The sequence below is a fragment of the Rhineura floridana genome, chromosome 2 (assembly GCF_030035675.1).
Source record: "Rhineura floridana isolate rRhiFlo1 chromosome 2, rRhiFlo1.hap2, whole genome shotgun sequence".
Classification (NCBI taxonomy): Eukaryota; Metazoa; Chordata; class Lepidosauria; order Squamata; family Rhineuridae; genus Rhineura; species Rhineura floridana.
In genome coordinates, this window is record NC_084481.1 from 162,032,952 (window position 1) to 162,046,434 (window position 13,483).

Here is a 13,483-nt window from a genome sequence, read left to right on the forward strand (position 1 = left end):
TTCACAGGGTCGCCCATAAGTAGGAATCGACTTGAAGGCAGTCCATAATAATAAAGGGAATCAGATTGATGGATCCTATTTTCCCTCCTATATTTATGTTGCCACCAGTATAAATCTTTATTTAAGATACCAACAATTTTTGCTTGTGATAGCAGTGTGATTTTAAACATAAGTTTATCAGTCCTCTTGGTTTGGATCAAGGCTGAAATATAACTTTTTATGGATAAACAGAGACCTTTTGAATTAGCTGCTAAACTTCCATCATGCAACAAAAGTCTGAATTCTAGGAATCTGTTTGGGGCCATATATCTTAAATGAAATTTCACATTCCTTCCTTGTCCCTTTTCCTTTTTGTGTGCCTCAAGGCAGGGATTTTCTTGTTTGTTACTGATCCTGTGTAAGATGCTATGGGAGCCTTTTTTGTTTGAAAGCAAGGTAAAAATGCTTTAAACCAGGCCTCTTGCCTCCAGATGTTGCTAGTCTACAAATCCCATCATCCCTGACCACTGGCCATGATGGCTGGGCCTGATGGGTGATAATGGCTACAGATTCCCCATCCCTGCTGTGGTTAATGTTAACAGTAGTTTGTTTTTTAAAATCCATCTTCTGAAGCGATGGTTTGAAGGTGGCTTGTTTCAAACAAACTATGATTAATGTTAAAACTAGGAGAAATATTACATGGCCAAAGGGGATTTACAAGGATGTGTTTAACTATGCAGTTGGGCTTGATTTACATTCACTGGTGGGTACAAAGGGAGAGTGTGTGTGTGTGTGTGTGTGTGAGAGAGAGAGAGAGAGATGTTCCCTCCATCTTAGAAGATATTAACAATTTCAGACCCCAACCATACGTGTCACAGGTATGTCAGTTTGGTGGACAGCTGTACCTGCATGTAAATCTGACTCTGGTTTTCTGCTTGTGTACCGCCCACCCCGCTGCACAGCAGACTCCCTGGCCGAGGTGCTGGAGGTGGTCTCGGCTGTACGGGCGTTGTCCCCAGAATTATTGGTGCTGGGTGACTTCAACGTGCATGCCGAGACCACTCTCATTGGAGCCCCTCGGGATTTCTTGGAAACCATGGCTTCCTGGGAACTGCACCTTAGTAATATTGGGCCTACCCATGTAGCCGGTCATGCTCTCGACCTTATGTTTGTCCTGGGAGGGGAGGGAAGTGCTCTGAAGTTGGGGGTGGTTTCTTCCACCCCTGTGTCATGGTCAGATCACTACTTGGTAAATATAGACTTCTCGATGCCACACATCCTCTGCAGGGGAAAAGGACCTATTAGAATGGTCCGCCCCAGACACCTGATGGATCCAGAAGGATTCCTGACTGCGCTTGGGGAATTGGAACCTGCTGAAGGCCGCCCGGTCGATGCCCTGGTGATAGAGTGGAACGAGGGAATCACCAGGGCATTGGACCGGGTGGCTCCGAAACGTCCTCTCCCCCTGAATAGAACTCAGTTAGCACCATGGTATACACCACAGTTGCGTAATCTGAGACGGGAGGTGAGACGACTAGAACGCCGGTGGCGGAAATCACGTTCCGAAGATGTCCGGACACAGGTTAGAGTAGCAGTAGCTACCTATCAAGTGGCAGTGAAGGCAGAAAAGAAAAAGTTCTTTGCTGCCTCCATTGCGTCCGCAGAGTGCTGTCCCAGGAGGTTGTTCCAAATGGTCCAAAGCCTGGTCGGTCCAGTTGCTCAGGAACCCTTGGAACAGTCAAAGGCCTCCTGTGACAAATTAGCAAAGCACTTTGCTGATGAAATCGAACACTTACGGAACTTGATCCCGTACGCCGTGGATACAATGGATGAACCAGAGTTGGCCAGTTGCAAGCCGGTTAAATGGGATCTGTTTCGGCCTCTCCCTTCTGAGGATGTGGACAAGGTGCTCTCAACTGTAAAGCCTACCACATGTCTAAATGATCCTTGCCCGTCGTGGCTCCTTGTGAGCTGCAAAGAGAAATTGCGCGAGGGGATTAAGGCGGTGGTTAATGCATCCCTAGAGGAGGGTGTAATGCCATTAGCCCTCAAGGAGGCAGTCGTGAAGCCCATCTTAGAGAAGCCCTCCTTGGATCCCCAAGTTTTGAATAACTTTTGCCCTATTTCAAATTTACCATTTCTAGGCAAGGTCATTGAGCGAGTGGTGGCTAATCAGCTGTTGGCACACTTGGATGAAACGGATTATTTGGATCCATACCAATCGGGTTTCAGGACTGGACATGGAACTGAAACAGCCTTGGTTGCTCTGGTGGATGATATGAGGAGGGCATTAGATAGGGGAGAATTCACCTTTCTTGTCCTCCTCGATCTCTCAGCGGCTTTTGATACTGTTGACCACAGTATCCTTTGACATCACCTGGAGGGATTGGGAATAGGAGGCACTGTACTGCAGTGGTTCCGCTCTTTTCTCTCCGATAGGCATCAACAAGTAGCATTGGGGGAGGAGGTTTCAGACCCTTGGCGTCTCAATTGTGGTGTGCCCCAGGGCTCTATCCTCTCTCCCATGCTATTTAATATCTATATGAAGCCGCTGGGGACTATCATTAGGAGATTTGGGCTGCAGTGTCACCAGTATGCAGATGACACTCAGCTCTATCTCTCGTTTAAATCCTCACCAGAGTTGGCTGTGGAGACCATGTCCAAGTGCCTGGAATCCGTGAGTGGATGGATGGGAAGGAACAGGTTGAAGCTGAATCCTGATAAGACCGAGGTGCTACTCGTGGGGGACAAGGGAAGGTTGGGAGATATTGACTTGATGTTCGATGGGGTGAAACTGCCCCTAAAGGACCAAGTCCGCAGCCTAGGGGTTGTCCTTGATTCCAAGCTGTCCATGGAGGCTCAGATTTCGGCAGTGAGCCGGGCAGCTTGGTATCAATTACACCTCATACGTAGACTGCAACCCTACCTCCCTGTTCATCAGCTCCCATTGGTGGTACATGCCCTGGTCACCTCTCGTTTGGACTACTGTAATGCACTCTACGTGGGGCTACCCTTGAAAACGGTCCGGAAACTACAACTTATACAAAATGCGGCGGCTCGACTACTTACAAACTGTCGTCGCCGGGAGCACATCACCCCAGTGCTGTTCGATCTGCACTGGCTCCCAGTTGTTTTCCGGGCCCAATTCAAGGTGTTGGTATTAACCTTTAAATCCCTACACGGTCTCGGCCCAGTTTATCTGATGGAGCGCCTCCAACACCACCAATTATGCCGCCCGACAAGATCAGCCACACAGGGCCTTCTCTCAGTCCCACCAACTAAAACAGCTAGGCTGGTGGGGACTAGAGAGAGGGCCTTCTCAGTGGCGGCCCCCACTCTCTGGAACTCCCTCCCATATGATCTTCGGCATGCCCCTTCCCTGAATGTATTCCGCCAGGCCTTGAAGACCTGGCTTTTCAGACAGGCCTTCGGGACTTCCGGGGAGGGTTAATCTTTTTGACTAATTACCTGCTACTCTGAACTGTCACTGTTTTACTGTTTTATTGTTGTACTGTATTTATTATGATGTATTTTAATTGAGTTGTACGTCGCCTAGAGTGGCCATTGGCCAGATAGGCGACTTATAAATTAAAATTATTATTATTATTATTATTATTATTATTATTATTATTATTATTATTATTATTATTATTATTATTATATATTTTAACAGACCAATATCAATTGATGTGTTTTAATGATAGTTGATTTTACAATTAATTTAAAATGTTAGAATGCCCATATTATCAAAGTGAACTCATTTATTTGGATTGCCATATTCTGTTTTGAAATGAATTGGCATTAGACTTACGGTAATGATATACTGACGTGTTTTTTGCTCTTGTGTTGTAAACTGCTTTGGGCGTGTTTATTTGGAAAAGCCTCATACAAACTGAAATAACACTAATCACGGTTTTTTGGTTTGGACCACACAACAAGTTGTAGTTAAGGATAATGAGAATCAAAAGCTTCTATACACCTCCTTTCAACTTCAGCAGAAGAGGAGAGAGGAGCGAATACAAGCCTGATGCTTGCTGCAGCTTGTTCTCATCACGTTAAACTATGGTTTAGCGTGACATCAAAACACAGCCTATATGTATTCAGTGTACAAATCTCCATCTCTGACAAGCTAAATATTGGGTCAGAAAATCCAAATTCAGTGTCCAGAGTAAATATTCAAATATGTTTTTCAATGGATTTGGAATATTTTGGCAAGGACTTCAGCTTGGTTTGTGGGGAGATTTGGGGCTGAGAAGATGTGAGGATAAGGCATGGCCCCTGAAGTGGAATGGTTCCCTGAGGCAGGTAGGGAGCAGCAGCAGAGGGAATGGGAGTTTTGGATGTTGGGTATTGTGCTCCAATTGCACTTTGGATTCTGAGGCTTCCAACTGGCAGAGCACATATTACCTGACTTTTCTTCAGGATTGCTGGGCCTAGAAACTATGGCTACTATTCAGCAGAGTTAAGAACTTGGAAGTACATGCTTAATTCTCCAGTGAAATGAATGGGATTTAAAGGTACTTAACTTTGGCTAGATTGTGGCTTTGACTTTAAGAAGAAAAGTTGGATTCTCTAGGAACAACTGCATCATCACCTGATTTCATAACTTCATAGTAGACTCATTATTCTGGCTATTTCTCTGTAACATCTGAATCAGGAGAGGCTGTGCAAGCCCTGGACAGCTGCCTGGACTCGGTGATGAGCTGGATGAGGGCCAATAAACTGAGTCTGAATCCTAGCAAGATGGAGGCGCTGTGGGTTGGTGGTTCCCAAGTTCAGATAATTGTTCTGTTGCCTGCTTTGGATGGGGTTGTACTCCCTCTGAAAAAGCAGGTCCGTAGTCTGAGGGTGCTCTTGGATCTATCTTTGTACTAGAGGCCCAGGTGACCTCAGTAGCTAGGAGTGCCTTTTACCAGCTTTGGCTGGTAAGACAGCTGCGGCTGTTTCTGGCCCGGGATAGCCTGACCACTGTTGTCCATGCACTGGTAACCTCTAGACTCAATTACTGTAATGCACTCTATGTGGGGCTGCCCTTGAGGTTGGTCCGGAAGCTGCAGCTGATGCAAAAAGTGGCTGCAAGACTACTCACTGGAGCTGGGTATCACCAACATGTCACCCCCCTGCTGAAAGAATTGCACTGGCTACCTATTAGCTACCCTGCTAAGTTCAAGGTTCTAGTTTTCATGTACAAAGCCCTATACAACTTGGGACCAGGATACGTGAAAGACCATCTAATCCCTTGTATATCCAGTCGATCACTCTGCCCTGCAGGGGAGGGCTTCCTGCAGATACCATCTTATCAGGAGATCCATTTTGCACAACATACAAAGTGGACCTTTGGAATTCCATCCCCTTAAATATTAGACAGGCACCATCTCTGTTAGCTTTTTGGTACCTGCTGAAGACCTTCCTCTTTCAACAAGCCTTTTAAGTAGAGACCTTATCCGAGTCTGTGTTGGAATTGCTTTTTAATATGTTTTTAAATGTTTTTTTAAAAATAGATGTTTTAAAAGCTTTTAAAAATGTTTTTAAAGATGTTTTGTTTTGAAATGTTTTTAATGGTTGTTTTGTTTTAATATATTTTAAAGTCTGTTTTTATGATGTGCTAAAGTGTTTTTTAAAGTGTTTTAAAGACCCTCCGTGGCGCAGAGTGGTAAGCAGCAGTAACGCAGCCGAAGCTCTGCTCACGGACGGAGTTCGATTCCAACGGAAGGAGGAAGTCGAATCTCCGGTAAAAGGGGTCGAGGTCCACTCAGCCTTCCATCCATCCGTGGTCAGTAAAATGAGTACCTGGGTGGTAAAGAAAGGCCGGGGAAGAAACTGGCAAACCCACCCCATATATATACGGTCTGCCTACTAAACGTCGCAAGACGTCACCCTAAGAGTCGGAAACGACTCGCACTATAAGTGTGGGGACACCTTTACCTTTTTCTAAGTGTTTTTAGTGCTTTTGTTTCGCCCTGGGCTCCTACTGAAAGAAAGGGTGGGATATAAATTAAATAAATGAATATAAAAGAACAACACATTTATGCCCATGGAACTTTACAAATTAGTGTCTGTACTTGGGTTACAGTGTCCAGGAGGGTTCAATTTGATGCTCACTACTGTGGTTCTGTGGCCATGAGATAAGAGTCCTTCCATCCTATCCTAGATCCAAGTAACTGACACAGGACCATGGATGCATCCCAAGAAGATGACTCTCACTACTCACATGAAACTCCATGAAGTTTTATGAAGAAGTCTAGTATCCCAAGTTTGCTTTACACATCTGTAATGTTCAGAGAGCATGCTCCAAAATAGTGAATGGGCAGTAAATTAGCAAATGCCATCCAGTGTAAACAAGTGTAAAGTGGTGCGCGTTGTGGTAAAAACAGGAGGTAGTGATAGCCAGCCACCATTCATGGAGGGATAAGGCTATTAATGGCTACCATCCATGATGGTTATGCCTCCACGGTCAGAGGCCAGTATTCTTCTGAAAACCAGTTGCTGGAAACCAAAGGAGTGGTGAGTGCTCTTGCATGCAGGTCCCGTTCGCAGGTTTCCCCTAGGCATCTGCCTGCCAATTGTGAGAACAGGATGCTGGATGAGATGGAACACTGTCCTGATCCAAGAGATTATTCCTATGTTCTTGATTATTTCACTAAGGCTGCAATCCTATGCACATTTACTCAGATGTAAGTCCCATTGAGTATCTCACATAAACATTGCTAGGATTGGACTGCACACCTGCAAACCTATGCCCATTTAAGTGGTTTCTGTGGGCTTCCCATAGACACCTGGTTGGCCACTGTGAGAACAGGATGCTGGACTAGATTGGCCACTGGCCTGATCCAGCAGGCTGTTCTGATGTTCTTATGGCTTAGGGAGTGGGCTGCAAATAACATCCAGTGCTTGTCCTCCTGAGGTCTTCTTCCCGCTGTGAAGCATGAGCAAGCTCTTTCCAGTTCTGACAATTAAGCAAGGCAAGGGCTACAGATGTAGCTGCATGAAGGAGGCTGTCCCAAAGCAGATGGGGAACTTTTAGAGCCCTGTAATTATCACCGAAGCTGCGTAGGTTTTGCTGTTTGCTTCATACCAGCAGTTTATATCCAGCTATAAAGATTTTATTTCATTGACGCTTACAGGAAACAATTTTAAAACCGCTTTCTCACTCTACAGGGGTGTATTCTAGGTTATCCCTCTGTGTGTGCACTCACACTAGGGAAGCAATGTCATATTCAAGTGAAAGAGCAGAAAAAACATGTGCTAACATTTCATAAAAGGTGGCTATGCAGGAGAAATAGCATTGGGCGTCTAGGCAGCAGTCGTAAGCACGTTTCTGGCCCACTGGACACAGTGGGATTGACTTCTGAGTCAACAGGCATTGGATTGTACTGCCAATAGCTGCAAGCCTGAGTTCCCAGTGGCTCCCTATTGACCTGGGGCCTATGACCCCGGCTACTATAACAAGCAATGGGCAGGTTTCATCATCTCATGAGTGGACTTCTACTCACACAACATGACTTCCCATTCCTCTCATCCACCCTGCAGCCCTCTGGATGTGCATACATACCCATGGCCCTGCTCCAAAGGATCCCCCAGCCCTCCAGAACAAATTTGGGGGTTGTACTTGGGACTGCAGTGGAGAGGAAAGTCCTGTTGCATGAGTGAAAGTCTGTTCCACTCACACATTAACACTATTGGATTTCATGTGACTCACCTCTTGTATGTGTAAATGAATTGGGGGCTTCAGAGAGCTGGAAGAGAGTCAATAGCACCTGATTAGGCTGTGGGAGCTTCTTCTCCCTTATTGGTTCAGAGCCTGGCCTTTTGATTGGCTGACAGCCTTATAAAAACCCTTGGAGGTCTGTCCCAGTCCTGCTCATTGTGCAAATGACACCTCCCTACCTCAGCCTACCTAAACTGTCTGCTCCAGTCCTTGCCGCCTGTCCTCCCTTGCCTGCTTCCTACAGTGCCTCAAAACTGCCTCAGACTCCAGTGCCCATTTTAGCTTCACCTCTTTATGCAACTTGCCTCACCCCTAAATGTACTAAAAGGGAAGGATGCCATCAAGCCACCCTAGCTTCCAGCCTTCAGATAAATACCAGGTGAATGTCTGCACACCAGCATACCCTCCAAAACACTAGGCCTATAGCCCAATTACATCTGAACTAAGCTGTACTAGTTCACACATGTAACTACCTCCATCACTGTTTGCTCTGATGCTGCTGCGCACACCATCCTTGCTGAAAAAGCAAAATCACAGAAGAGCACCTTTACTGACCAGGGGAGTTTGAAGAATCGCTCCACCAGTCATGCAGTTGCTTTGTTAGAGGGAAGCGGAGAGGGCAGAGCTGTGAAGGTCAAGAGACATTTTGAGAAATGCAGGCTTTAGCAGGACAGAAGCTAGCAAGCTGCCCATCTGTAGCAGAACTGTTCAGCGAGCGGGTCCATCTTCCTCTCTGTGTAGCAATCACATCCTAGGGCCATTGTAACCATGGCCTCATCTGTGGGGGGGCATGCCATTTATCTAGATCAGGGTAGCAGTAGAGTCTGGTCAGCACTTTGGACAGCTCCTTAAAAGTTTGCACTAAAACCTTGAGCAGATTCACTGCCCCGCTGACACAGAGCCACCAGTCTCCACTGAGGGGTGGGGATTTTTTCCAGCCTGAGGACCGCATTCACTTGTGGGCAACCTTCAGCAGGGGGCAGGCATGCCAGTGATAGGTGGAGTCAGAGGAAAAAGCAGGCAGAGTAACAGATGATTTCTACCTTTGTACAGTGGGCTACAGTTGACCCACACAAAAGTCAGAGGTTTCTACACACCCATTTGCACACATGCACACACACCTCTTCATCCCATCTGGGCAAGCAAGAGGCATCATTGCACTTCAAGGACATATCCCAGCCAAGCAAAAGCACTCAAGGAAAATATGGAGCAGGGTAGGTGAGAGGTGTGGCCTGAGGAGAAGGGGTGTGGTCTTCAGAGAGTCCTGAGCACCAGACAAAGAGGTCTGGAAGGCCATACTTGGCCCCTGGGCCTAATGTTCCCCATCCCAGCTGGGTGAGGCAACCAGTCAACAGCAACAAACCACTCTGGCTTCCCTAGCAGTTCTTTCACAATCTCCATCCATTCTGAGCTCTTGCGCACGCTCTACAAAATGGTTCATATCCATCTGATGCTTCAAAATCTGTGTGTGGTCCTGGCCCATGTCCCAAATTCACTTTGCAGCCTTTCAGGAAACCAAAGCAATTTTGAATGTGATGTTTTGTGGATATATTTCAAGAATCTGCCTGTGGAGGGGACTGGAGGGGATTGTGATTTGTGACATAAGACAAAGTCTGGAGCTGCAAGAGCCAAAAGGCCCAGAAGATTGAAATCAATAGTTAAAAAGACACTATGAATTACTTTGGCACCACATTTTTATGGTCCTTTTGTTCTCCAGAGAGAAATGAGTTCCCTGTTCCATCATAGAGCTGGTCATTTGTTTCCATTATATCCCGCTACCCTATCTGTTCAGGTTAACACTATGGGAGCAGACAGAGTTGCCGGCTCTTATTGTTTTTCATGGAACTTCTCTTTTTCTCTCAGTCTGTTAAATGTTTTTACAGAGGTGTTCCTATTTTCACAGCTACAAAGATAGGAAAGAGTACAAACTTGACAGCAGGTGGTTTTTAAAAGGAGCTCTTGCCATCCCTTCATTTCTTCTTTTCTCTTCCTTTTTTAGGACCTGGAGAAATGCTCAGCTCGGAGAAGCCATGATTGAGAGTCTCGAAGCTCAGGGACTCCAGCTGGCCAAAGAGAAGCAGGGGTATTTAGGTTGGAACAAACAGCTGCTAAACCTCAGGGAATTGCTTTTCAGTAGCATTAATATTTTTTATTGTAGTCTTTTATCATTGATACAGTGTCATCACAGTAGAGTGTGTTTTATTGCATAGCATGATGGGGAGGGGGGAAACAGGTGTAATGACTCGCCCCTGTATGTCACAGCAACATCCCAAGTAGCAACCTTCTTTTCTTAATGACAGGTAGGTTAAGGAGAGCAACTCTATCTGTGTACCCTCAAGACCTTACAATCAATGACCTCAACAAAGTAGCATGTTCTATTACGCTATTATGGGAGACAAAGATAAAGCAGAGTTAATGGCTGCCTTGTGAGTGCAGACTGCTCCCAGATTCAAAGATATTTTGATCTTGTGATGAAAGCTTCCATGTTAATGTGAATCTGTGGAGGAGGGGGACATTTACCTCCTACCAGATTACCCTCGTGCCCACTCATTAAGATTAAGAAGGGAAGCCTTTTGCTGTGCCCCTTCTATGATGGGACAAGGGACAGAGCTTTCTGCCAGGCTGCATCAAGATGGTGGAACAGCAGGGCCACATGAGGCTTGCACGGTCTCCTCTCTGAATGGCTTCTGCCAGCTTGTGAATACTTCCCCCCCCCCTTGCAAACGTTTCATTTGCCAGGTTGAAGTGTTGTTGTTGTTTTTTTAAAAAAAGACTAAAAAACAAAGAGTCTTGTGGTACTTTAAATACTAAGAAATTTATTGTGGCATAAGACTTCATGGACCACAGTGCATTTCAACATGCATCTAGTGGTACCCTGATTTTGCAAGAATATACTTCTTGTGGTAATTACATTAACAGTGGCCATACACAAAAATAATTGTTGACAACAAAAGACATCTTGGCATTGGTTAGCTAATTAATGCATGTAGCGTGTAAAAAACCTATGTCCTGATACAACTCACAAGTCATTTATCATTTGTGATAAATTCAACGGATCAACAGTTGCACATTTGAAGTTCTCCTTTGAAGTTCCCTTTGTTCCAGTGTGGCCACTTTAAGTTGCAGTGGGACCTGGGAGGTTGAAATGTTCCCCCACTGGTTTTTGGATATTCCCATTTCTGCTGTCAGATGTGTGCCTATTTATTGTTTTGTATAGAGACTGGTGTGTTTGTCCCATGTGGAACGTAAAAGGGCATTGTTGGCAGATGATGGCCTATCTCACATTGGAAGAGGATAAGGTGAACTGAACCCCTGAAGTTGTGGATTACATTATTAGGTCTTGTAAATAGTGTTGCCAGAGTAGATATGGGCTTGCCACAGGCCATCTGGATCTATCACAGGGGCTGCTCCCTGTGTCCACTCTCTGTTCTGCTGACTGTTGTTGCTTGTGAGTAGCTATTTTAGGTTGGAGGACTGACTGTGTAAGAAAGTGATGGCCTGCTGCCACCCTAGGCCTGCTGTGAGAAAAAAATGTCATGGTCTAGCATCAGGGCCAACGCCAGGCATGGCTAGGCCCTTGGGCACCAGCCTGCCCTGGGTGCACTGCGCCTGGCCACATGTGCCACCTCCCTCTCCCACTGTGGTAAATGCTGGCTGCGCTGTGCGCACATGCCTACCATCAACCAAGATGGCAGCCGAAGCTTCCCTAAGGGGCTGATGCCTCCGCTGCCATCTTGGTTGATGGCATACATATGTGCTACACATGTGTGCGTGAATGCCTGCCATCAACCAAAATGGTGGCAGGGTCATCAGCCCTTTAGGGAAGCCTCAGTCACCATTTTGGTAGATGGAAGGCATGCGCGCACAGCACGGCCAGCATTCGCAACAACGGGAAAGGTAGGTGGGGTGTGCATGCAGGTGTCACAGGCCTGCGTGGTTGTAGGGGGGTGCCTGGGAGATCCCTTTCTGTGATCTGTGGCAGGGTTGGGAACAGATGCTGCTGCAGATCGCGGAATGAGAGCAGTACCCACCCACCTTAAGGAGGGGCCCTTGGCTAGGACCTGACCTGGCCACCCTCTGGTGCCTGTCTAGGATGGCCTGGAGATCATTAATAATATATTTGAATGGTTTTAACTGGGAGCTGTAAGGTGATCTGTCTACCCAAAAGAATAAATGGATTCATATCTGACATCAGAAATGGCAATATCTAAAAGGCAGTGAGGAAACATTTCAGTGTCTAAGGACACTCTGGAACTGACAATAAGAGGGCCATGCTGGGGGGGGCACGGAGGGGACTACAAAGTGAAAGTACTGAATTGCTTTTGATCAAGAGGCTCATTGCTCTTGCTTGTGACTTGAATTGGGGACAAAGGACGCTTTTGTTTTTTAATCACGCTATATGTGTAATTTGGCTTAACAATGCCAGGATGTTTCTGCTATCAGCATTTTTTAAAAAATGAATGGCCAGTGTTAATCTATTACTTTCTGCATTTCATTTCTTCCTGACTTCACTATTTACAAGCAACCTGTCCCCTGTACACCATATGTATATATGCCTGCAACTCAGGATAACACTTCATGCATCTGATAAACTAACCTTTTATCTATGAAAGTTCATGTCCTAACAAATTTACTAATCTTTAAAGTGACACAAGACTTTGAAGAAACTTAACACATGTACCCTTCTGGAAATTATTGAAGACTGTACTTCATCTGCCATGTGTGTCTCTTTTGTTTGTATTATTGCGGTATTTCACTTTTTACAAGGCACTATAATGCTGTAGTGAGTGTCAGACCTGTGCTGGGGAGACCCAGGTGAAAATCCCCCTCAGACATGAAGCTCATTGGATGACCGAGAGACTGCCATCATCTTTCAGCCTAACCTACTTTGCAGGCTTGCTGTAAGAATAAAATGGGGAGAGAATCATATATATGGCCTTGAGCTCTTTGGAGCAAAGGCAGGATATAAATATAATTTTCAATTTTAAATATTGTAATTTTAATTATTGGAAGCACGCTGAGTAACACACATGTATTAGAAAGGTGGAGTATAAATTATTTTATAATAAATAAGTTGCTTGATGGGATTTTAACCCTTCTTGCCAATGATTCCTTGCAAATGTTGTGTGTGTATCCCCAGGCAGCAACTGCATTCCCTCTTGCATGTGTCTTTGGCCCTGGTTGCTGTTTATAGGGGTGAATTTGCAAACTAGAATCAGGCAAGGGAAAAGTTAAGCATCTCCCCCTCCTAGCCACTTGTTCTCTCTCTCTCTCTCTCTCTCTCTCTCTCTCTCTCTCACTCACTCACTCACTCACACACACACACACACACACACACACACACATGCATGGAAGCTGGGAGCACTGTGTGTTATTTCACAATATGTACTTCCACAAATTTATTAACCAAATCACAGCCTCTTAGGGTAAGGGGGCGAGCCTTCTCCACTGCTTTGCCGTTGACCTTGTCCAGTGTGTCATCCATTTAATTAAGGTAGTGATGCCATCACACTCGATGAGAGCGATAGTAAAGGTGGGCACATTATTGGACACTGACACCCACCCACTCCACTTTGGAAGGAAGTCACTGGAGGCAGAACAAGTCATCACTGGCATCCGTAATTAATTTGGCAGGTAACAGATCAAAGGCAAGAACACATTAAAGGAGTCTCATCATAGCAAATGCAAATCAACACGTTGCAATATACAGGAAGAAAGGTTCTTGCTATGTTTCCAGGTCTATGCAGTCTGTGTCTAACAGTTCAAACAATTTGCTTCCATGGCGACTCGATGCAC

At 45.6% G+C, this 13,483-nt stretch overlaps 1 protein-coding gene across 1 annotated transcript in view; it reads left to right on the forward strand.

Moving 5' to 3' along the window:
• PLEKHD1 (pleckstrin homology and coiled-coil domain containing D1) overlaps nucleotides 1-13,483 on the forward strand; it is a 48,647-nt gene that overhangs the window by 15,161 nt on the left and 20,003 nt on the right. Inside the window, exon 5 of the mRNA XM_061611143.1 lies at nucleotides 9,687-9,778. Within this exon, the coding sequence (XP_061467127.1) occupies nucleotides 9,687-9,778 (92 nt within the window). The remainder of the gene's footprint in view (nucleotides 1-9,686; nucleotides 9,779-13,483) is intronic.